This window comes from Serinus canaria, chromosome 3 (genome assembly GCF_022539315.1).
Source record: "Serinus canaria isolate serCan28SL12 chromosome 3, serCan2020, whole genome shotgun sequence".
Lineage (NCBI taxonomy): Eukaryota > Metazoa > Chordata > Aves > Passeriformes > Fringillidae > Serinus > Serinus canaria.
The window spans coordinates 4,040,438-4,065,307 of record NC_066316.1 but is presented as its reverse complement, the minus strand read 5'-3'; the positions used below and the strand labels follow the sequence as shown (position 1 = coordinate 4,065,307).

General features: G+C 41.7%; 2 protein-coding genes and 1 long non-coding RNA gene across 4 annotated transcripts in view; 2 read left to right on the top strand and 1 right to left on the bottom strand.

The window, feature by feature from the left end:
* CCDC88A (coiled-coil domain containing 88A) overlaps positions 1-1,818 on the bottom strand; it is a 71,337-nt gene extending 69,519 nt beyond the window's left edge. The window contains exons 1-3 of the mRNA XM_050972179.1: positions 1,762-1,818; positions 1,453-1,659; positions 1,132-1,216 (exon numbers count right to left, since the gene is read on the bottom strand). The gene's annotated coding sequence lies outside the window, so the exon portion shown is untranslated. The remainder of the gene's footprint in view (positions 1-1,131; positions 1,217-1,452; positions 1,660-1,761) is intronic.
* Positions 644-15,558, top strand: LOC127059377 (uncharacterized). Its single transcript, XR_007777089.1, has 3 exons — positions 644-857; positions 2,320-2,469; positions 13,800-15,558. It is a non-coding gene; the product is annotated as an uncharacterized LOC127059377 (long non-coding RNA).
* A 65-nt stretch (positions 15,559-15,623) lies between these two features.
* The window catches only part of CFAP36 (cilia and flagella associated protein 36), a 12,476-nt gene continuing 3,229 nt past the window's right edge, over positions 15,624-24,870 (top strand). The window contains exons 1-9 of one of the 2 annotated variants that reach the window (XM_050972121.1): positions 15,624-15,776; positions 19,304-19,368; positions 20,256-20,357; positions 20,761-20,875; positions 21,809-21,896; positions 22,572-22,623; positions 23,499-23,625; positions 23,872-24,041; positions 24,452-24,604. In XM_050972121.1, coding sequence (XP_050828078.1) covers positions 15,662-15,776; positions 19,304-19,368; positions 20,256-20,357; positions 20,761-20,875; positions 21,809-21,896; positions 22,572-22,623; positions 23,499-23,625; positions 23,872-24,041; positions 24,452-24,604 — 987 coding nt within the window. In that variant the 5' untranslated portion in view covers positions 15,624-15,661. The remainder of the gene's footprint in view (positions 15,777-19,303; positions 19,369-20,255; positions 20,358-20,760; positions 20,876-21,808; positions 21,897-22,571; positions 22,624-23,498; positions 23,626-23,871; positions 24,042-24,451; positions 24,605-24,870) is intronic. The other variant, XM_050972122.1, reaches the window with a different exon arrangement.

Below are 24,870 nucleotides of genomic sequence, written 5' to 3'. Positions count from 1 at the left end.
ACAAAAGAAATAAGGAAGGGCAAAGGAAAACCCTGCAGTCTTGGTTGTGAATAAGAACCTGGTGATCCATGGGTGAAATAACTAACAATAAATCCCCAGCCCTTAAAGACAGCCACAAAAGCATTTTTGTACCAGCCTGACCAGCCAACCGCTGCGCTCCCGGGGCTGGCAGCAGTCTGTAAACATGCCACTGTGCCCACAATGCCATGGAACTTCCCTGGCTCATCCCCTTGTTTCTGCTGGGCTCTAATTAGGCAGTAATGACTTTGGCATCAAGCAATTTCTAGGAATTAGAGCCCAGCCAGTAGAAGTTGATAGTCCATGTAGTAGTAATAGCAGCTGGCTCACAGAAACCATTTTATACTGAGATTCCCTAGCACTAAAAATTGAATTAAATGGTTTTAGATGGTTTTGCTTCCATCCACATCATGCAGTTGGCCTGTGTGCTCAGCATTGCTGTTGATCACTGTTCCTGCAGAAAGACTGCTACATTTTAGCTATGAAATGTACTGTCAGCTGTTTTACCTTGAATGATTTACAGTTCTCTATTTGAACTGGAGATTAGTACAAGATAAAATTTCAGAGAAGGTATCCAGACGCAGTCAGAGGAGTTTTGTTTTCAGTTTTGGTTTGGGTTTTGGTTTTGTTTTTTTTCCCCCCAAGACTAAGAGCCCTGAAAACCTGTGAAGAAACTCTAAAGTTTCTTCCAAATAACTCCCACTTTGTCCCACCCAGTGTGAGAACATTTACCTCTTTCCAAGTACACACAGACACCGAGCGGGATGAACCGCTGCCAGGGCAGATGTTTGCCGTGGAGTCAGAGCCAGAAGAACCTGGACTGCAGCCACCTCAGCGAGGTGAGACAACTAGCCCTAGGACAGGAAGCTGTCAGCCTTTGATTGCTCACCCCTTGCTTGACAGACAACCCTTAAAATGAATTAAAATGTTTGTCTTTCTAGTTATTTCTCTGATCCCAAACTGAATACAGAAGGCTTTCATTTTCAGCGTAGCTGTCAGGAGTCCCAGGAGTATTGTTCAAGGAAATACTTCAAAGTCACAGCTCTGCAGGACTACACTACTGTAACCTGTAGCTTGTGATGTATTTGGCTGCATTGTTTTAGCACTTCTTACCTGGGAAGGCTCCTAAAAGAAAGGTTGATGACTACACTTACAGTGGTCAATCCCAGAAGCTGAAGAAGCTGACAGCTGAAGTTAGCTGACCCAGAAACAGAGAAGAAACATTATTATAAAACTGAAGTTTTAATAGTTCTAACTATTCTAAGAATGTACATTCAGGAATATTTTGGAACTAAAAAAATATCCTTTTTATAATTGGAAAAAATGCATAGAGGACAATCTTGTTCTTTCTCATCTCATTTTCTGGAACAGCACTGTCAGTACTTAATACAGAGTATGATCTACTGCTTCTGAACAAACAGATTTAGAGATTACCTTGTTGTTAGTAGAGCCATGTTTGTTCTTGTACAGGTGAAGCACTCCCATATCCTTTCTTTTACATTTTCCATGTGCCACAAAGACTCTACACAGAAGACATGGAAATTATAAATGATCTGTGCCTTGTTCCCAGATCTGCAAATTACAGAGTTACTTTATCTTCTCAGTGAACTTTTTCTTTGCTCATGGCATCATTTCCTGTACCTGTTATTGCAAAATAAAAATAAAAAAAGAACATCCAGAAAAAAACTGATGCCTTGAATCTGCAGACAGCAGGAAAGGGAGACCATGTACAGCCCCACTTACCTTGTCAGGGTTTGTCAAATCATTTCTGGTCAGCCCTGCCCGCAGCGAGCCAAGGGAGGGGACAGTTTGGGGAGTAGATAACAACCAAGCTTCCCTTTTTGGCTGATGCAAGACACGGTGGTTTTCTCTTCCTCTCACACATAAGCAGAGGAAAGAGGTGACATTGTGCTTGCTGCTGGCTCTGCCTCCCAGCCAGCACTGCTGGGTGAACAGCCTTTGCCCAGTGGGACTTTAGAACATGGGAAAAACAGGGACCAAGCGTGGATGCTTGGGATCCACAGCAGGGTTATGAAAACACAGGCAAAACTGAAATGTTCTGATTATGGGCTGGCTTGATAGGACAATGTCTGGTGAAAACTCCAAGCCAATGACAAGGACATTGTCATCCTTGTCCTGTTTGCTCCCAGAGAATCCCATTTCCCTATCAAACCCTATTCCCTATCAAGATGGGGCAATAAAGAGAAGGGGCACTGAAGGGCTGAGCCTTTTTAAGTATGGCTATGAAATCCTAAAGGTGCCACAAATACAGCAGACTAAAAGTTACTTTTTGTTCCACAGGAGTGCAAAGAAGGGGAAATCCCTCTGTAACATTAATAAAGAACTGAAAATTCCACAACAATTCTTGAAGATTTTTTTTCCCTGCTGCAGTGTCTGCTCTGATGTGACCAAAATTCCCCATCAACTTTAAGGGAACTTCCTGAGAAAATTGTAAGTAACCTCAAAATTAGGGTATTTTGAGAGAAAAATTAAGAAGAAAACAGTAGGAGCTTGGGGAAAGTTGGTGTTGTCCATTTAATATCCCAGGCATTTTGCAGTTTGTGTCCAATTGTGGCAAACAGCAAGAAATTAGTACAGAGACAGCAGACAAAGAATGCCCTGTATGGGTACCACTGTCAAATGCATCAGAATTTCCTGTCAGGCACAATGTTCATGGCAAGAACAGCTATTGACTATTTCTAGCCATGCCTACCTAACATATCCACACTTTCCTTCGAGGACTTAATGGACAGTATTTAAAAGGTGAAACATTTGGTAAAAGTGTCCCATTTAATACTGGGATTCATCTGAGGAGGGAGGAGCCTACAGCTTCTTGTTACTCTTCAATCAGTAGGACAGGCAGGAAGAGTGTTACTGTGACAGGCCAACTGATGTGATCAGAGATAAACCAAGTATTTATCTTGATTTTTAAATTGAATAGCCATTCCTAAGATTTTCCATAGGTTTAAACTCTTAAAAGGGTGTCAGAGAAATACTCCCTTTCAAAGAAAATTTGAATTTAGTATTACAATTCAGCTCTTTTTCCAATAAGAACTTAGTATTACAATTCAGCTCTTTTTAGCCAATAAAACATTTATCTGTTTCCTGCTGTCATCTGTGAACTACAAGACTGTCTAATAATGCTGTTTGTGAATTTCCCCTTGTTATTTGCTGCATAAAAAGGAAATAGATTGTTCTTTTCCCAAAAGCAAGCATTGAGCATTACAGCAAGAGCAGCAGTTACCAGGACAATAGCTTTGCTACTCACTTCTGTTGTGGCCAGTGGAGTGAGACTGAGCAAAAGCTCTTGCTGACATGCCTTCTGTCAGAGGAGATCCTGCCAGTACGAGCAGTGTTTCTTATGAACTGGGTCAGAAAGATGAATTACAGAGCACGCTCTGCATTTCCTCTGATGAGGAGCAAAGTGCAGCCCAGGCTGCTCATTGTTAGCAGAAACAGCTGCCCCTGAACCTGCAGATCTGGGGCTTGGGAATGAGAGACATTGGAATTGTATGTACACCACTAGGTCTGTAGTCATCATCTCAGATCCCTGATGTACAGAAATGTTGAGCTGATTTTCTTCTCTGGTGTTTTCCTTCAGCATGGAGCACTCTCCCCATTCAGCATCACAAAACAGAAGAGGTTTTTTAATCCCTGGGAAAGACTTTTGTACCTCTTAAAACTCCATTTGCCTCAGTTTTGCTTTATTATGGCACTAAGTTTACTTTCCTTCACAAACACCACATCTCTGGTAATTGGCTCCCTGTCCTTTGCCATGGACTCTTGCTGATGCCTCCCTGCTTTCACCCGTGTTTTGCAGTCTGGATGTCACTTGGCCCCAGGAGCTTGGGCAGTGCTGCCACGAGACCCAGATTTCTGAGCTCAGGAGAGGTTATTAAGTTCCAGAGCCCTGCATCACCTTTGATGTTAGCATGTCTCATTAGAGAGGCACTCCTCACCAGCTGGAGGTGCATCTTCCCAAGGTCAGGAAATAATGAACTGGGTGGAGAACACTTCTGTCCTTGAGATTTCCATTTGTATATGTGGACTTAGTTATGAAAAAACACACAGCACAAAGAATGCAGCTGCAGTAGAGTCACTTCTTTTCAAGCCTCTGCTCTTCTGAGCTCCCTCCCTCAGGATTATCCTCTTCATTTTCATGTCTGATTTTACCCCTGGTTATTTGTCAAATTATTTACGTCTGAAAACAGCTTTTCTCTCCATGAAATACTGGTGAAACAATTAAAAGCTTTTAAGATATCCCTATTTAGCCTTTGGGAAAATAATTTGACAAGCTTATAGAACAAGAAAACACAAGTTATTTACAGCATTACACTAAAAAGACTGATATTAAAATATATGAACTAATTAACAGAAAAAAATATAAGTCATTAAAAAGTAATTAATGCTGGATTAAAAAAAATAATTAGACTTATTAGATAGCATTCCTGATTAAGCTCCTTGAAAGAAGGTGGATTCCTGGGTTACCTAGAACTGGGAACAGCCTACTCACTCACACCTGTTTCAGACACCACTGCATGACCCCTTTGTTTGCATTAAGTCTAGAGGGTTCAATTCACTGTGACACCAGCTGAATTGTGAATTTATTGGAGATGAACACAAAATTGGAATTCTTACCTATGTTCATCTCATATGCCATTTTTTAAATCCAAATCTTCCACCCTTTAAAATCTCTTATTGAAGCATTTTTCTATAACAGGTAATTATTCTTCTGCTAAAACCCACAGTGACACATTTGGTCATTTATTTAGGCTTTTGCAAACCACTGTCATCAACAGCTATTTCCTGCCTATCCCATTCCAGTGCCTAAATATCTCCCTCTGTGGGTTCTTCTTGCCAGCTTTATGTACCTACAAAATGTTCTCTTTTTCCCTAAGGTGGTCATACAATATTGAAGCTCTTTCTGATTTTTATATTCCATTCTGTAAAACAACTTCTGAATTAATGTACGGTATACAGTGGCTGAAAGGTCAAAGGATGGTTCAGCAAAATACTAAATTTCCTTCTAATTTCAGGCTTGTACTGAGATGTCAGTTGTCTGGGCCTTTTAAAATCTATTATGAATCAATTTAACACACACCTTATTTTTAATGCTAAAATTAATAAGCAGTTACCTAAAATTACTACTGAAACAGGGTGCCTGGGGGAGTGGTGGAGTCCCCATCCCTGGAGGGATTTAAGCCATGCAGATGTGGCACTTGAGGATGTGGTTCAGTGGTGGCCTTGGCAGGGCTGGGGGAATGGTTGCACTCAAAGATCTTTTTCAATCTAAAAGAGTCTATGGTTTGATTTTTAAAAAAAAACTGGGTAAGGTTAGAATTCTGATTTTTATATATATCAGTCTTGATTTCAGCACTTGATAATTCTTGTGTGGGCCAGAGAAGGTTTAACTCTTCTTAAGGTTATTACTTTTAAATATTAGTAACAGATCAAAAAGATATAAAATAAAATAGATGTATATACTATACAAAGGAGAAGATTGTAGCCCTTTTCACACAGAAAATGCTCTACTAAAATAATGAATAATTTTAAATGTATTTCTTCCTGCTGTTATGATCTATAGAACATTTTTGATCATAGAATTAGTCCACCTTAACAGTCTGCCTTAAAAGGATGAGATTATTCAGTTTATTCAGGCTGTATCTCTGCAAAAGGAAAACACCTTAACAAAGAATGGTTTGTTGCTGACCTGCAGCTGGTTATGGTATTTCATCTGAAAGCCTATTTAAGTCCTTAATGGTAACATTTATTCCCTCTCCGTCAGAGGAGTATTTTACAAACAAAATTAATTAACCAACGAGGAGAGCCAATTTTGTGCTCTAGCTGAAGCTGACAGTCACCCAAAAGGGGTGTTGGCAGTAATAATAATCATTATCCCACAGCACACACAGGTCTCCTGCCTCTGATGAGCTCCCTGCTGGAGCTGCAGCTCCCAGCCTGGGTGCCTGTGGAACACAGAGCTGCTGGCAGGAAAGCAGAGGCTGCTGCAGAGGGCTTGTGTACTAATAGTGGAAATAGCCCACGAGTAACCTCTGACTCAAATGATCCCTCTCTGCTCCCTGGAGCCTTCCCCCAGTTCATCCACACTTCCATTAAAAGGATGACTGACATGCTTCCAGCTAGTGAGGCTTTTTTTTATAACATTTCAGAGCTGATCCTTTTGCTCTGAGTAGAAAGCCACATTGCACATGATTCAGAATGACTTGACTTCATAACTGCTGGAGCCCAGATCTTCTGCCCTGTCTAGTTCCTTCTTTTACTGCTTCTGTCCTGATGCAGTTAAGTGGAAGCAGGGAACAGTGAAGGATTGGGAGTTCTGTAGTTCTCTTTGTACCAGTGACATGGACTGTGTTTAAGAAATTAGTCAGGCATTTAGGAACTGCTAATCCTTCTTGTGAAGAATACAAGGCTTGTTTCTTCCAAGGAATTCCTCACTCAAGAGCCCATGACACAGTTCAGCTTTACCTACTAAATGTCCTTGCAGCAAGACAAAAAAAGCAAAATTAGGTGTTTAATGTAATTTTCTTCTCTTTCGGCAAATTTTTTTGAGCTGTTTGGTGATCAATAATATATTGATATGTCTGCTCTTTGAACAACTAATAATTTTGCTTATTAATGATGATAACAAAGAGAACTCCAGCTGGTCAAGAAGCTTAGCAGTATACAAATTCAGAGATAACTTCAGTTCAGTTATTGTGGGCTTGAGAAATGGACACAAGCAGGAAGCTTCCTCCAAATTACCAAATAAATTCTTGCCCTAGGTATCTTGGATTTCCCTGTCACTGTGGGTTATACATCATAACCTGTAACAGCAGGAAAGCCACAACATCACATACAGGGACAGTTTACTTCCCCCCTCCTTCTTTTACTTACAAAAAAAAAAAAAAAAAAAAAAAAAAAAAAAGAGTAATGGTTGCAAAAGAAATAAGAAAAACAGTCAACTAAATCCCAAATTTCTAAATAATGACCTTTCATTCCTACTATGACCCTATTTTAAGTGAAAGTCAAAATTCTGGCAGTAGAGATTATATAACTAGATTTGCTTTATACCAGAATGACAGACTTGAAGCTCCTTTGCCTTATGTAACATTTATTTTAGCTTATTTTTAACTGTGACTTGAAAGTCATTCTAGGAGCTCCTTAAGCTTTTTTTTGTCAGTCTACTACAAAGGAAAATCGAGATGAAAAATGCACCTCCTCTACATTGTGCTTAAACCAAGAGTGCCCCCGTGAGGATTTTTATATATATATATGTATGCATAGGAGTAGACAGCTTGAGGGTGACTGTTCAACTACAAGGGAAATTAAACTTAGTACTTTTTCCTACAAATGAGGCCCAGAAAGTTGGAAACAGTTTTTCTACAGATTTTTTTCTTAGGCTGATGTGAATCCAAAGAGGCCTTGTTCCTTCCAAACCTCTCTGTAATTTTGGCTAATCCTAAAACTACATAATTGAAATGCTCACCTCCACAAAGCAATAAAAAAGTCTACCAAATCTTAACAAAAAGAACACTGCTGGTTTGCAGTAAAGACCAACATAAAAAGGCTTTGATTCAAAGGATGAAAATGGGGAAAAATCCTCAGAAATAATGGCAAGTAAGAAAGGTTTCAGTAATAAACAAGATTTATTAGGATATGCCACACTATGAGCAGAAAAGACAAAAGCATGTTAAAACAAAACTTCCCTGACATGGAAAAAGGTATAAGAGGAACAGCATATGAGAAATTCTGAAAGTGTCCTGTATAAAATCTCATAAGTAAACTGCTGATTTGAAAATCAAAGAGTTGCTTCTGTTCCAGGGTGTGCCCACATAGGGGAATGGAACAAATTAATTGTACTGAGCTCAGTTTCTGCTGATTGAAAGGATCTGAAACCATAGGATGCAGCCAGTGACTGGCACGGTATCACACAGCTGCTTCTGTGCAAAGTGGGGTTTGGAGGGGCTGTGAGCTGGCACTGCCTTTGAGATCCATGCTCAGAGCTGTACTTTGGTTTGCACTGCTCCTGGTGCTTTACCACCCAGCCTGCCTCCTCAGCAGCCCAGGCTGCTTGCTCTGGGATTGCTGTCACCTTTAGAGCCTCAATGTCCTTTGTGCTTACAGGACTGGCATTAGACTCAAAGAGCCTTATGCAGGGGACTGGCTGTGCCCTGAGGAGCAGCAAGTGCTGGAGTGGGCCCTGAGAACAAATCTCTCAGCCCTTTTATCTGCCAGCTCTCAAGTCCTGTGCACACCCAAAGATGCAGACCTGCAGCTGAGATGTTGGTGATTATCTTGTGGCTGTATGCCATCAGCTTTACACTTCCCTCACTGTGCATCTGAAAAGAAACAACCCTTGCCCTGTGTATCTCCAGTCACCTGCTCCTAACCAGCCCAAGCACCACTCAGCCTGTCAGGAACTGTCACCTTCTCTTTCCAAGCTCCCCATCCTTAGTGTCAGAGCTCCTCGCTCATGCATTCTGTGGTGAACAGTGAAGGCCTGGCAGAAAAAAACACTTAATTCACTCATACTTTTTGCTCAACAGCTCCCTTATCTCATTCCTTAATGTTGGCTCTGCTTCAGAGTTTGCTACTCTGGAAGTTCTCCTTTTTCCCATCCCTTATTCCCTCTGGCATCCTGGATTTACGAATGAAAACCCTGCCACAGAAAGTGTTCACTCAGCTAAACACTTTGTGAAGGTCAGTTCAAATCACTCCATCCTATTACAGATTAATACACAACACCACATGAGACCTTCTGGAGGCATTTTCCGAGTAAAAAATGTGTTTCATCCCTACAAAAGCTTGCAGGACATATTTTTCCCATATAAAAGCATTCTGGCACAAAAATGCATACAAACAGCAAGGAGCCAGTAATATTAATACCAAACATGCTAAACTCTATTTAGTTCAGTGAAAACCATGTGTATTTCTGCAGGGAATGTAAAATTGAATTTCAAGTACAGGAAGTGCTCTATTACTACTCTGGCACCACAATGCAGAGCTGCTTTGTTGTTTGCTCTAAAATAGTAAACTAAGCCTGTCCAGCCAAGCAAAGTGTCAGGAAGGAGCCTTCTGATCCCTAGCTCCAAAATGGATCTGGCTGGGCTCTTGTCAGCTTTCCCAACCAGCACTTTTCCTACTTTATCTCAGTGAACACATTACCAGTATTAAGACTCCCAGCAGAGTCTTAAATGCAATTTCCAACCTCCCCCCGACCCTTGTCCTCCATCCAACTTCCCTCATGGCCCAAAGTCCTGCCAGGATTTCTGCCAAGAGTGCAGAAGCAGGGATTAGCTTCACCCTGTGAGCCTCAGAGCCCCGTTTGCCAGCCCACCGCGGGCATATGCAAACCAGCAGAGCTCCATAAAGCCTCACAGAGAAACATCAGGGCAAACACTTCTGAACAGACACTGAGCTCTGAGGAACCAGTACCAGCTAAGAAAACATCATCATCACCACCCCACCCCCAAGACAATAAAACTCCAAGAGCCCTAACCACCAGCAAACAAGGAGTGATAATCCTGGTCTGCCAAGATCCCCAAAGCTCCTTCATTTTGGGGGACACTGGTTTATCTTCAAGGCTGTCTGGTCAGCCTTTCTCCCTGCAGGCTGTTGAAAACTGAAGTTCATGGCTGTCTTTTGAGCCCTTCAGCTAAAAGCATGGGTGGCTTTCACTCCTCTCCAGAAAGTAGAGCTAGGACTGGACAGAAAAAGCCAGGGCAAAAAGCTTTGGGCCATGGCAATGTCCTGCTGTCCACCTTCCATTGTCAAACTAATTTGAAATCACAATTTTTTGTACGACTCATTTCCCCTCATTCCTGGTCTTTGTTTCCTACAAAATCTAACTAGCCTGCTTGTTCACACCTTTGCAAAAACTGGTGACAAGTTTCATACACTTGATATATTTAGCAAGTTTTTCAAGGTTAAAACGCATGAGCAAGACATGCAGGGTAAAATAAGTTCTCTGAAATGACAGCATAGCCCACACCTCTGAGCTCCACTGTGAGGTAATCCATGATTCAGTCACAAAATAACCCACAGTTACACACAGCGTCATTCGATAATGAAAATTTTATAAAAGCATAGTTGCCAACTTGTGGGTTTTTTTTTTAATCATAACATTAAAGCACAAGTAAAAATCCCATACTCCACAAATACAAACTACTTAATAAATAACTCATGGTGCTTTCATAAAAATCAACTATTAAAAGTTACAGAGCTTAATGAAAACCATGCATACACTGGAATCCTACAGTGTGTCCTCCAAGTAAGAACAGGAGCAGCCCTGCTCGTGCTGCTCTCATTTAACCTGGTCAAGAAGCTGTGAAAAGCTCCACTCTTTGTCACACAGCTCTGGTTTTTACGCCTTCCTGAGTCACACCTACTGGTGTGGCAGCTGTGTCCAGATATACAGAGGGACACAGCTCAGCAGCTCCTGGCCACATCTAACACACCTCAGCTCTTCCTCTGTTCCAGACAGCCTCTGCTATGAGTCTGAGGAGATGGCACCTGTTCTGGTTCAAAAGCAAAACCATTGAGAGCCTCCAAGCCAGAAATACAGTTTATTAGGAAAAGAAAACCAAAATACATGTAATAATGCAAAAGAAAAACCACTGACAAAGTCAGAACACAACCTGACATCCTGGTGGTAGCAGTCCAGTTGGATGGGTGTCTGCAGTCCTCCTGGAGTGGCAGATGTGGTTCTGTTGGAGCAGTGATCCTATAGAAAGGGTGTAGTAGTCTTCCTCTAGAAAGAAAGTTCTGTCCCAAATCCCAGATTATATCCAGGTGGGGATGCTTAGCTCCTCCCCCCTGGGCAGAGCATCTCCCAGTGGGATGTTATCAGTCTGTGAGTGGTGTGGTGGGTCCATTAAACAGGAATGGCTCCTGGAGGGAGTTATCTCTGAGTCACACAGAAAGGCATTGATGGGCCCATTAATAGAAGATAAGGAAGAAACAATGCCCCTCCTGGTTTCAGCAGCTCCTGAGGATGGGAATAGAATATATCTTAATATTGTAACCTAGGAGAGCACCTTAGAAAATGAAAAGGAAATAGCACAGCAAGAGGGAAGCAGCAGCACCACAGCAGCATCTCTGTTCTCCCCACTGCTGGCTGTGGTGGCAAAACCCCTTATGGATCAGTGCCCTTCAAACCTGCAAGTTGCTGGAAGGCCAATTGCAGCAGTGAGGAGAGTTAATGGGGTGAAGTGAGGGGTCTGGAATTCCTGGGCTCTGCTCAGATCTCAGAACAAGTCACCCTGACACTCCTGTGTCACCCTGGACACAGGGCTCCATCACATCAGTGAGCTGGCACAGTGAGAGTGTGAGCTGAGATCGTGGAGTCCCTTTGCACCTGGGAGCCAGAACACACCTGGAACATGGGATAAAGTGCTGCTCTCCAGCACATGCACTCTGCTCACCTAATTTGTGTAATTCTTCCAATATCCCACTTGCTACAAGTCATATACATCTGAAATCCATGAAACAGGACTGATGAGGTTCTGAGCAAAGCACTTCCATCTGTATCTCTATGGAAGTATTTCTTTCTTGTACATCCAACTGATTTTTCTGTTTCAGCAGCAGAAAGCACAGTTTCTGTGAGGCACTTGGTGCATTGTTTTCCTTGGGGTTTTTCTTTGGCTTTTATAATCAACAATACAATGCAATTAGCCAAAGTTCTTGGGGGCAACTGAAACATGTGGGTAATAAAACTCAGAAATGCAAACTGCAATTCTTCCCCAGAGCCCCCAGAATCAGCACTTTGTAAATGCCTCCTTGAAAGCCAAGCCCTGAGGTAACACTAAATGACTCAAACCAAACTCATGCCTCAAATAAATTCTCTCTTGCACTGTGCAGTCAAGGAAACTCCAAGGCTGGGCAGCCTTCAGACCTCTTCTAGTCCCACTCCCCACACAGCCCCTGGTAACACTTCAATAATCTTAATATTGAGGAGTTCTTTTTAAGCGAAGTTCTACAAAGAAATTAAAAATGCATAATTCTCACAGTGCTAAAAACTGAAGAGGCAGTGAAATGAGTTTGTGTGTAGAAGTCTTTCTGCAGAGCTTTCATGACTCTTGGCTGAAGACTTGTGTAGAAAGCCTCCTAAGCTCAGAAATAAAGATCTTTCCCCAAAATCAATACACAACTGAAAGTTACATTTTTTCCTTTTTTACCTGTTATTATCATGGATTTGTGGCGACCATGTTCCCTGACCTTTCTCCACTCTTAATCTGCAATGAATAAAATTCCCATGCATCTGGCAATTTATTATTTTACTCTTTCTAACCATCTCATACCCTTAGTGATACCATCTCATCCTCCACAGATGCCACCTTTCCTGGTTCAGTGAAATTCTCCACTTCCAAAGAAAGGTCACAGGGCTTTTCCTTTTTCCTTTTTTAACCTGCTCATGGCTGCAGAACTCCATGCCAGAAGGGATTAGAATAACAAAGCTCCCAGGCTTCAGATCAAACCACAGCCTTCACCTTGCTGTAGTTCATCTTCCATCAATAACAATCAGCTGAAATTGGACAGAAAAATCTAAACTGCTACAAGGCTTTTTGGAATTCAAGAGATGCAGACACCACAGAAAAAACAATGGTAAAAGCATTGCAGCAATTACTAAAACACCAAGTCAATGTGTGTGGAGAAAATCCCTATGAAAAGTGTATATGGGAATGAATCCTATTGTTGCTAAATAAACAACAAAATTTGTTGCAGGAAAATATGTGAAATCAGGTGTATGGATAGACTTTCAGATAAATGAGTGGGTAAAATGTGCATGGTTTGCGGCAAGTATATAAAGGAAAAAAATCTAAAAAGAAGAAATAATATTCTTGTAGTTCTAGTATCTCTCTTTTTCACAAGCTACAGAGAGAAAGCATTAGATGTTGGACACTTGAGATGCTTTTAAGATTAGATAATTTAGCTAAGAAGCATTATTATTGGAAAAGCATATGCTTATTATGAGATAATTATATTAGGAGTGGCCTCTCAGGCAGAATGGATTCTGTGAAACAGCCTTACATTTGTATAAAACCATCAAGTCACAAGAGAAAAGAACAGCTTTATAAAATGCAAGAAAATGACCTAAATAGGAAGATCTTTAGAAGTTCCTGCAGGAGCTCAGTATCCCAGAGGGGAGGAAAATGAGGATAACTCACAATTCCTTACTTGACTTCAGGCACTTCAATGTGTCTGCATTGCTCAGAACCAATTTCTCTCCTAGTTTAGCTTTGACTAAAGGGCAGTGAAGTCCCTGAAGTATAACATATTTAACCAAAAAATCTCCACAATAAATTATAGGCAATAAGCCCAAAGTGATTAGTGGTTTAATTTCCAACTTTTATATGGATGTCACATTTAATTCTGTCTCCTGGACTGAAAGAAAAGGCCTTTGCACCACAGGTTTTCAGAAGCTTGAGCTCAGTGTTCTCTTTGAGGTCAGATTTATAAAAAGAAAATCACCCCCAAACTAAAATTTATAAAAACAAACTGGAAAAGTTGCATTAACTTTACTAAGGTAAAAATATTTATAGCTGTGGCAGTAGTAAGACTGTTACAAACAAAGTGGATGGGAGAATAAAGCCTAAACAAAAGAGTATTTAAAAATAATACTGTTTAACTATTAATCTGATAATTGCACTTTTGCCAATATCCATTAAATTGCTCAAAAGCTACAAAATTACCCACATTGAAGAAATTAGATGTAAAAACCACCTCTGCCAATAGCTAAGAAGCTCATCTGCTTCACTTCTTGCCTCTTTATTTATTATTAGATAAAGAAATTTAGTAATTCAGCAACAGATCAAAAGCAGCATTCAGCAAAAAGAAGTCAAGATATTCTCAAGATTCTGGAAGTTCAAACTTTATTATTGTGCTTGTGAGTGAAACCCACTGGATGTGAAGAGAGGTGGGCACTGACATAAAGAATTCAGTGGAACACTGAGACTGGAAAGGCTTGACAAGATTTGCCTGTCAGCATGTGAGTATGTAAATATATATATATGTATGTATGTATGTTTGTATGTATGTCAAAATGTCTGAAATAGCAACTTCCTCAGAGAAGACAGAAAATCAAGCTATAAATGCTTTTTGTGACTCAGACAAGGGAGCATTTCCTGCTCCATCTTTTGTATTATTAACAACTGAACCACCAACTCCAGTGTTTCCCCTGGCAGCTATGGATAGGACATGATCACATCAGGCAGTTTCCTGTGAGGTGACAAAATGGATTTGATTGCAGAGGACAGAATTTCCCCATACTCATTACTGCAGCAATTTTTCTTGTAGCTGTGATGAAATGCTTTAACTTTTTTAGGCAACAAATAGGAAGTGAATATATTATACTGCTGATGCTCTCAGACCACAAAACTGGCTGTAGAAATTGAAGCACTGATGGTGAAAAAAAGTTGCCTTCCAGTGCAGATTCTTATTTAAATGATGATCAGGTATTTCTCTGCAGTTCTGAGGGCATAGAATTGTTACCTCTGAGAAAAAACAGTGAGGAAATAAATTAAATTCTAAAAAGTTAAATAAAATAAATTACCTGCACTGCAACTTTGTGCAGGTAAAATCTCATTAATGGCTACAAGAGTTCTGGAGCAAGACCAAGCCTGATCCTGATGTAACGAACTGAAATTGCCACTGTTTGTGGTAATTAAAATATTTCAAAAAGGATCAAGAGGTTCTTTCTGGTTGGGTTATTTTTTTGTTTGTTTGTTTTGTTTTGATTGGGGTTTTATGGATTGTTTGTTTATTTGTTTGTAGTTTTGGGGGTTTTGTTGTTTTTTTTTTAACTTACCAGCAACATGCACCAGTAAGGCAAACAATCATCCAGTATTAGGAAGAACATACATTTAAACATTGGGAAAAACTTGTCAGATGAGGACAGTGATAGAAATTATCTTAATTTTAGTGGAGAAAAGGAATATACCATAACCAGCAGCCCTAAGAAACACCCAAATGATTGAGCATCAATGCAATCCTTCTTACCCATTGCCTTGTAAATTATTCCTAATTCCAGCACTGTAGGGTGTTTGCAGCATTACTAAATTACAAATTATCCGTGTTCTTATGAAGGCCTGATAGGCTGTTAACATTAGAACTAGAGCACCACCTTCAACAGCTAACAAGGAATGTGTTAGAGTTTGCTCCACAATCTCACTGCATTCTGCACAGGTAACAGGAATTTTCCATCATCTGGCATCATATTTTATAAAATTTAAATATATAAACCCAACCTGACTGTGCTGTGAAAACGTGGGTGAGAGATGGGGTTAGAACAGCTGGGGCTCTTCGGAGGGCACAGGGCCAGCTCAAGGGGGCTGCTCAGGGCCGTGTCCCTCACATCCCGGCTATCCCCAAGCCTAGGGAAGCCTGGCTGAACCCCCAATTCCCGTGCTCCACTTCCCTCAACATCGGCCACTAACAATCACCGCAGGGCCCAATTCCTTCTCTTCCCATTGCTGTGCATGACCCTCTCGCCAGCCGCCCGGAGATGCTGCCGAGCCGCCCGCCCGCCCGCGGCTCCCGCTTCCCGCCGCGTCGCTCTCCCGGGAATGCCGCGAGGCGAGGGCGGCTCCCGGCGCGCAGGTCCCGCCCCGTGACGCCGGTTGCCATAGCGGCCGCGCCGCTGGCCATGGCGGCCGGGGAGGAGGACGACGTGGAGTGGGTGGTGGACACCATCGCCGGCTTCCTGCGGGGGCCCGCCTGGTCCATCCCCATCCTGGAGTTCATGGAGCACAACTGCGAGGGTGAGCGAGGCGCCGGGCGGGCAGGGCGGGTGCCCCGAGGCCGCGGCCGGGGCCTGTCCCGGGTGCGGGATTCCCCCCGGGGCTCTCCCTGCGGGAGCGCGCACTCGGCCCCGCCGGCCGTGCTCCCCGCCGTGCGCTGCCCGGGGCCCGCCGTGTCCCCCGGGCGGGCCGGGTGCCGGGAGGTGCCGATTGCATCCATTAGCTCGTCCTGGGATTATGGCGTGAGCTTACGGCTGACACCGAGCGAGCGCTGCACCCTGCGCGCCCCGGACCCCGGCACGGCCTCCCAAGCTCTCCCAGAGCCGGGAGTTTTCCTTAGGAAACTGGTCCGGACAACCGAAAGCGCCGTCCGGTCAGTGCGACAGAGCAGGAGAAGGCCCAAAGTTCAATTCCTGCAGTTCTGTGAATGCTGTCAGTTAAGAGGTGAAAACCCCTGAGTTTCAGTACCTCGCAAAATTGAGAGTCAGCACTGTCAGTGGTTGCCGGCAATGTTTTGTAGGTGATCCTGCGTGTGAGTTTAGCTCGGAAACAACTCCAATTCAAACTTCCGTTCCTTCCTTTGTCTTCTTGAGACCATCAGGGCATAATTTGGGGAGCAGCCTGGGTGAAGTGGGAGTACAGGCAGTGAGGAGGGGCCAGGATTGCCCTGTAGCCAGGGGGGCCTGTGCAGGTTTGTATCTGCAGAGGGGGAAGGAGGAAACAGACTTTCTGAGGAAGAGATTTGGCTAAGTTACTTCTGCTTACAGAACAACTTCTGCTGCCAAAAAACACCCGGATCCTTACAGCAGCGAAGTAATGACAATTTGGGCAAGTCTGAAAGCAGTGCCTAAGCCCCTTGGAAAAACAAAGGCAGCTTTTGTTTGTGAGTCTTGAAAAAAAATTGCTTCTCAGTTTCTCCCTGAATCGTTTCTACTCCCCCAAATTTTGCATGAGGAACGATTGTCATGAGTCCACATGCCTTTCTCTCTTAAAACTGGGAAAGAAGGAAGGGAAATCTCCTGGACTTTCCCAGCTAGGAAGGGTTAGAGAAACCTAGGCTGGAAGTTCTGTCCTGGAAAGTCTGCCTAAACTTGGGGTGGACTAAATGCTCTGGTTATCTTGCAAAGGTCTGGGTTTAGCTATCGAGGGAATTGATTGATCCCTCTCAGGAGCAATGATCCCTTCTCCTTAGAAGGTTGAGGGGAATTTGCTGACAGTAAGAAGATTTGTGGAACCGCTGTAAATTTCCACCTAGTGTGAGGCAGGCTCTGATGGTCATCAGAGGAATGGAATCTCCTGCTGATTCCACTGCTGGTTTGGTGCTGACATACTTTGTCAGGGCAGAGTCCTTTGCACTTCCAAAACATTTGATCTTTGGGCTGGACGAGCAAATTAGCAACGCTCTGATTAACTGACAATAATTTGTGACTCCTCGAAAATACAATTTGGATTTTGGTAATTAATGTGAGGAATTAATTTTAGAACTGTAGTTACTTCAGCCAAGTCCTTGCACTTCAACTTGTAAACTTATTGCAGTGGTTTTCTTTCTGTTAGTAAGTGTTTGCTTTCTCTCTCTCCCTCTTTCTGGGAACTTGATTAATTTTTTTACAGCTTGATTAATTTCCTTTTACATCAAACTGAAATTAAATAGATGGGTGTGTATCATCCCATTTGAGGGGTCCTAGCCAAGATTTTCAGTTTTAACAAAAAGATTATGAGTGTCTCCAGGACATCTGTGTCCCCTGGCTTGTCTTCCTACTGTGGGGGCATACATATGAGCCACATACTGTGGTTCTTCAGATCTTTATTCCTGTTGGGCCACCAAAGGCTGTGCCAAAACCGTAAGGAATAATGACTACGTGATTCAGAAGCCCTGACTCAAGAAAATCCAAGGTCTCTGTTCCAAGTACTCCTTAAAGCCACTTAGCTGAGATGAGATGCTGACTGCAGCTTGCTTTACTTGGCACTGAACCTCATCCCCTTGTGTCCTCAGCCTGGGGACAGAGCACAGGATGTGCCAGCTTCTCACTCTGCTCTGCAGGAGGAACATCCCCTAGGCAGTGCCAGGCAGCTGTCACCGAGGCGTGACATCCCTGTGCTTGGGATCCCCAGGACAGGAAGGGTGGGGAAAAAGGGGACAGTTGGAAAAAGGGGAAAGTTGTGGTCTGCAAGAGCTGGGAGTGATCCCCAGCCAGGAGGAGACAACAGAGGCTATCAAGTGTCTTCACTTTGGTGACATGGTGGTTGCATAGAACTGATCCCTGTAATACCTTCCCTACCATCTGAATTTAATCCTAGATATTTGTAAGCCTTTTAGTTTAATTTCTTCATTAAAAATTTTCCCCTATGCAAAACCCACAAGCAATGTTGGTTTTCCAAAGTATGATTAAAAAGCAGATTTCCCTCTGCTTTTGGGGGACCTGAAATGTGTCACTGGATTTCTGTCATTGCACTTCTGTGTTAGAAGGTGATGCTGCTTTAGGAAGTGCCACCTCAGCTCACACTGTCCCCAGGTCTGGAGTGATGTGACCTCAGGGCTGTCACAGCTGGGAGGGATGTTGGATGCCTTCAAAAAGTCACTCTGAGTTTGTGTGAAGGTTGCACTGGTTCCACAGGCGTCACCACCATCAGAGATGTCACATGCACATGAAGAATAAATCACACCAATTTAGGCAGAATTCCTGTTCTTCAAATGACTTCAAAGGATGTTCCTGGCAAGTGACTTGTCCAAGTGGCTAATCTTGAAGGGGATTGTAGCAGATTTATTTCTAAGCCTCTGCTTTAATTGTCAGGTTTTACATTACCTCTCTTAGTTGTTGGCATGAAAAAAATGTAAATTAACCCCCACCCCTCCCCCAAACCTTGGTTTTCAGTTCTTATTTTCTGCTTCTTCCACATATTCTGCAGCATTGAGATCATGAGCTTGAGCAGCTCCAGTCAGGGATTTTCATATGAATTTACATGAATATGATTAACGTGGACTGTAGTATAGGAATGTCCATTTTTCCTAAATTTGGATAGATATAATTAAAATATAACTTAACTGCACCACATTTCCTCTTTGTGTTTATCTGGTTGTGTAGGCAGGGACTCATTTTCCTGCATCACCTTGGCTTCTCACCATATGAATGACATTTAAAAATGGTTTAAGTCATTAATAAATACATCTTCCATGCAAATACATGGAGAGTGAGAAATTTCCTGCTTGATGTGTCATAGAACAACCTTACACAGGATCATGGGGCAGTTCTTATATTAAAACTTACTTTTTAGTGAATGGATCTGCTGAATCCTCAACTTGCTTACAAGTCTATTATGCAGATAAATTTTCCCAATATTAAATTAGGCAGCTTAATTACCTTCAGTTATCAAAAGCACACACTTAGCCTGAGTGTGTGGAAAAACACAGGACTTTTATAAATCATGGCCTATATTTTCATTGATTAAATATTTTACCCTGTAAAGGTTAATCTTGCTGTTTGGGGTGTGAGTTAATTTGTGGTGGTTTGTACATTGACTGCAAAATGTTTCTTCTTCCCCCTCCTCAGTTTTTGATGATGAAGAAGAAAGCAAGTTGTCATACACAGAAATTTATCAGGAGTACCAAGCTCTGGTGAGCATTATTCACTATCTGTGGTAAATTTCTAAGCAAAGGAATTTAAAGAATGTTAAACAAGTATTTAGATGAAGTTCTGATTGGGTTATTATTGTTATTCAGTATTTTCCCATGTGTTATTTAGAAATCCTGTGAGTTGACATATGCATTTATGTACCTGCCTAAAGAGCAGGTACATAAAAAGAAAGCACAGTCATAGCTCTTAGGCTGCTTTACATATTCATCATTAAAATTAATGTATCCACTACCTTCAAGATTGCATTTATAAGCTTGATAATGTTATTTTCTGTCAAGTGAAAATGACAACCAGCAGGATGTCTGAAAACACTCACAACTTGTATTTTGTTCATTAATGAGTCTGGGGAATCTTTTGAATTATCTTTCAATTATTAGAAAAAACTACAGGAGATTTTTGGAGCTTAAGTACCTATAAAATAGTACATGCAGATTTCTAGCACTTTCTGTAATGAGGCTGGGAAATACATGATATTAAAAAGCTTTGACTGAATAAATACAAACCAGCATTCATTTCTGCTCTGACCTTAAAGGCTTTCAGGCACAGACTGGCAAAAAGCCTTTTATTTTCACAAAAAAACCCATGAGGAATAGTAGCCAGGAGACTGGGGAAAAGGTACATGGGTGAGAGTCCTGGAAATTGGAGAAGATACATTAAGGAGCCATCAAATTGAGCAATAAAAATTCTCATTTTGAACAGTTCATGAAAGCAAATAAAGCTTGAAAGCAGAAAAGTCAGTGATGCTATTGTAGTGATTTTCCTTGGGGTTTATAAACCACATCAGCAGAAAAGAATAGACAATCAGGACAAAAATTCCTCTGATTCTCAGGGAAAAACCTTAGAAGGTAAGGTTTATACTTTCTTCCAGGTGGAGAGGTTACTAGAGGACTACCTTAAAGAAGTTGGAATTAATGAGGAGAAATTTCAAGAAGCTTTTTCTTCTCCTCTTGCAAAGACCCACACCTCCCAGGTATTTGCCTTCCTTAAGGAATGTATGGATTTCATTCTTAGCTTGATGTTTTCCCTAACACAGCTGGCAGGAGATGAAAACTGGAAAAGTTTTCATGGTGAAACTGTAATTTTCAATTGAACTGCAGCTGTAAACTGACACTGGGAAACCCAATTTTGTCACAATATTATAATATTTTCAGAATGTTACTGCAGGCATGGTGGTCTAAAGACAAAACCCACCAAGTGATTTTCCTGACCATGAGCTCTTCTTGTGTATCTGGAAAAACAGACAGATAAGAGAATGAGATATAATTATTAAAAACATGCTCCCCAGAATTGAAAAATCAAGCTAATTTCAAACAGACTCAGCTGGTTAGGATTTCTGTGGGGGTTTAATTTTGTGCATATCTTTCCTCCCACAGGCCATTCTGCAAACAGTGTTGGCAGCAGAAGATTTTAGGCTATTTAAAAAAATGATGGTACAGAAAAATATTGAAATGCAACTGCAAGCAATTCGAATCATCAAAGAAAGAAATGGTGAGCAGTGGTGAACATGGGGGTTCTCTGAAGGATTTGAGTGTTCTTTTGATGACTCTTTCAGCCATCCATAAATGAGTGTGGAGCTGGTTCTGCTCCAGTTGAAGTTACAGGGAAACACCCAGTTGATGGTACTGGGACAGGGATTTCATTACTCAGTCCTTGGCTTGCACTCTCAGTGACAGCTGTCTGTACTGTAAGGTTAACAGATTTTTCAGGTCTGTTGGTCTGAATTTCTCATGGAACTTAACTGAGTTTTCTGTTACAGAATTTTGGTGGCATTTCTGAGTTAAAGCAGTTAGAGCAGTTCCTCAAAAGGAGCAATATCAATAGCTGGAATTCTGCTCCCTGCATGGCAAGGATGTTGTAGTGTCTGCTGTGCAGTTCACACTGAAAAATCCATTCAGGAAGGACAAGTTAGGGCATTCATCATGCTCATCCATGCATGAGAAAGAAGATGAAGAGAAAATAATCCACACCCCACTTTGCTGCGCTGATGATGCTTCTGAAAGGATTTTAATCCCACTCCTTCCTTCCATGTCTAATGTTTTACTTACTTCTTACTTTGAGTGTTCTTCAGAGAATCATTTTTAAATTTCACCTTTCATATAACAGCTGCATTTGGCAGTGGTTCAGGTGGCCATGGCTGAATTGCAGCCTACAGGAAATGCCACAGAGTGGTCAGTGCAGAGTTTGGCTTCACCTTTGATGTCAAAGCTTTCATTGCCAGAAATCTTTGCCTTTTTCCTAACAGGATTGAGGATGTTTTCCTCTAGGAACTTTGTGGAAACAGTTCACATGGCTTTGGTTTTGGGAAAGTGATTTTCTTTTGTTTGGGTTTTTTTTTTTTTTTTAAATTTTCTTTTCTTCTCTGCCAGCTGGAGCACAAGATCATTTTCCTTAGAATAATGCATAAATCTTGTTATCTTCCAGGTGTATTGCCTGAGTGTTTGACAGAGGGTTCTGATGTATTCAGTGAAATTGAACAGGAGGAAATGAAAATACTCAGGGAGGTTCTAAGGTAAGAAATCAATCAGTCCCATTTAGTATGTTATTTTAAAGTACAGGTCTGCAGGACCTAATTCTTCCAGCCTTTTCCAGGAAACTGCCTTCATCTTACACATAGTAGGAATATTCTTGTCAACATCCAGCCTGAGGGAAAATGGGTGGTGCTGGGCAGTGGCTGTGCTCAGGAACATTGAAACAGAGAGAGAGAACTGTGGCTGTGATCTGAGGTGTGAGACCAGTACAACTGCTGCAGACTCTCCCCCACTCCCAGTTCACAGACACATAAACAAGTAACAGCAGATGAGTTCACCCAGGTTATATTAGACAGTGCTGTTTTCCCTCTGGATTCTGGGAGGGAATACTTCCCTTCCTGTCTTTAAATTAGCAAATGAAATTAAGGGATAGGTAAATCCTGGAAATTCTTACTCAATTATTTTAGCACAAAGGTAGTTGAGGACAGTGGGCTCCTATGTGTTTATCCCAATTATTTATTTCTATTAAGACTTAAGTCATGGAAATATTTTGGATGCTGACAAATTCACATTACCTTGTAATTGCTTTGATTGAGGACTATCAAATAAATTGTAATTGCTTTGATAGTCCTCAAATATTTAAGCAGTGTTAAATTTTCCTGAAAATCACTACCACTAAATGGGTTTTGAGTATTTCCTCATGTTTATTGTTACAGAAAATCTAAGGAAGAGTATGAAATAGAGCAAGAGAGAAAGAGGACTGAAGAAGTGAGTGTCTTGCCTTTGTGTGTGAGTTATGGGGAGGATTAAGAAATCCCCTGATATTCTGTCCTGGCTATGCCCAGATCCCTTCCAGCCCTGTGTTCCCTCAGTGCAGTCTCCCCCAAGCAGCACATTCCCTGCTCAGCACCTGAACCCTGAAATCCTGCTAATGGGTGTCAGCCTTTCAGATCCAGGGAGCAGCTGAACTGCTGATATTGTCAGGATCAAAGAGCCTTCAAAGTGTAAGCTGCTTGGAGATGGCAGCACTCATAATCCCACAGGAACTGCCTTCAGGATGACTTGATAGACAGGGTAGTTATTCACTGAGTGTTCATAAGAGAGAACCAATCACCAGGACCCAGAAACCCTCTCCAAGAGACCATCCCTTGGTGTCCATCAGAGTAACCACAGAGAAAGGAACCTGAATGGAAACGGGGACTGTCCAAACTGTGGAATCATGATAATAAACCTTCCCTTGACTGGGAAACAGGCAGGTTTTATCCAAATCTCTATAGACCACCAAGAACAGCAATATCTTGATAAACAAGCCAGATTGCAGAGCCCCCAGTCAAGTTCACCTGGCCAGAGAAGGTGATGGTTAGTGTTCAGTGATGGGGTTTTTGTTAAAAGAATGCTTCAACACAAAGTAATTTCATATTTTAATGAATGGTGTGGGGTTCTGACATGAATGCTGTGGCTGATCAACAGCATAGACAATTCCTAGGCAGAAATTCTGAGAGAAGAGTTGGATTGTCTGTAGTGCAAACAATGCAGGTTTAATTGGAAGTTCTTGTGGGAGATTCCTTTGTGTGGACAGTTCAGCACCTGGGGTGCAGTGCCAGGAAATGCAACTCTTGTGTTTGTTTGTGTTCTATTTCAAGGCACGTGCTAAACTCAAAGCTCCAGATGTTACCCACAGTTGTCCAGGAGATTCGAGAGAAGCTGTAAAAGTTAAGGAATCCACTGAGGGAGCTGAGCATTCTGAGGAAAGTCCAAAATGCCCATTAGGTAATTTTAGGGGGAGTGCAGTGCTGAGTGGGCAACATGATGCTGGTTTTAAATGATTCAAGAGTCCATTTGTATCAAGACTTGAAGAACTTGGCTGGATAAGGCTGTGAGTGAAGTGTATTTGCCCTGCAGGACTGCCTTCCACCATGGGCTGTTTGACTATTCCATGATGCTCTGTTCTGATTGATTATTTTTATCTCATGTATTTCTATTCTTTCTAATTGTTTTCTGTGTAAAATTACTTAGAGGGATCTCATAAATCTACAAAAGAAGACCCCACACCAGTTTGCCCAGTACAAAAAGGAACTGAAAACTTACCCCAGCCCTCTTGTACCAAGGGGAAAGAAGACACTAAGAAAAGGTCTGCTGGGAAAGGTTCAGAGAACACAGTGCAAAAAGCTGGGGTGAAAGGACCTGTAAGTTAAAAACAAATTTTAAAGACATAGAACTAGAATGCAAAAAGAGAAGATTGCATATAGAATATATATTTAAAATAGTATTATATTTAAATATAGAAATTCTGTTAATGTAATCAAATAGATTTGGGTTATTTTGGGTTTTTTTAAAAACAAATATATGTAAGCACTCTTTCATGTTATTCACAGTTTAATTAGCATAAAGTCCAGCTCATGATTCCTGGTTTCACAGTGGAATTCAGCATTCAGTCCTTTGGTAATTTCTTGGGAGACAGCTCTGATTTGATGCTTCAACATGGATTTGTTTTCGCCTGGTATTTTTGGAAGCAAATAGGATATAAATGTGCTTTTCTTGCACAGGATATTGACACAAAAGAATTAATTTCAAAATTTTAAAATTTTTCCCCCAGGATTTATCAGAAACTGAAAAGCAGCAGCTGAAGCAACGTGAGGATTACCTAAAGAAAAAACGAGACCTGCTGCTGGCTACGAAGAAAGAGTCAAAAAGTAATGCACCACCACCCAGCAGTGATCAGAAAGAGGAGGAACCCCCTCCCAAAGAGGTGAAGCACTTTCATATGAACCCACAGGGTCTCACTGCAGGTGTCCATGCTGCTGCTGAAGAGTGGGGATGGGTTAAAAAGAACAAGGGGGAAATATTTCCAAGTTCCTGGTTTTGCAGAAGCTTTGGGGTGGAAGTTTCAGTGATGGAGTTGGCATTGGTTGGCTTCAGCATCATCAAACCCTCCTGATTAACTTCAGTTTATGAATGGGTAAAATGCCAGTTTGCTCCTAGTCCCTGACCTACTGTTTGGCTCCTCAAATCCCA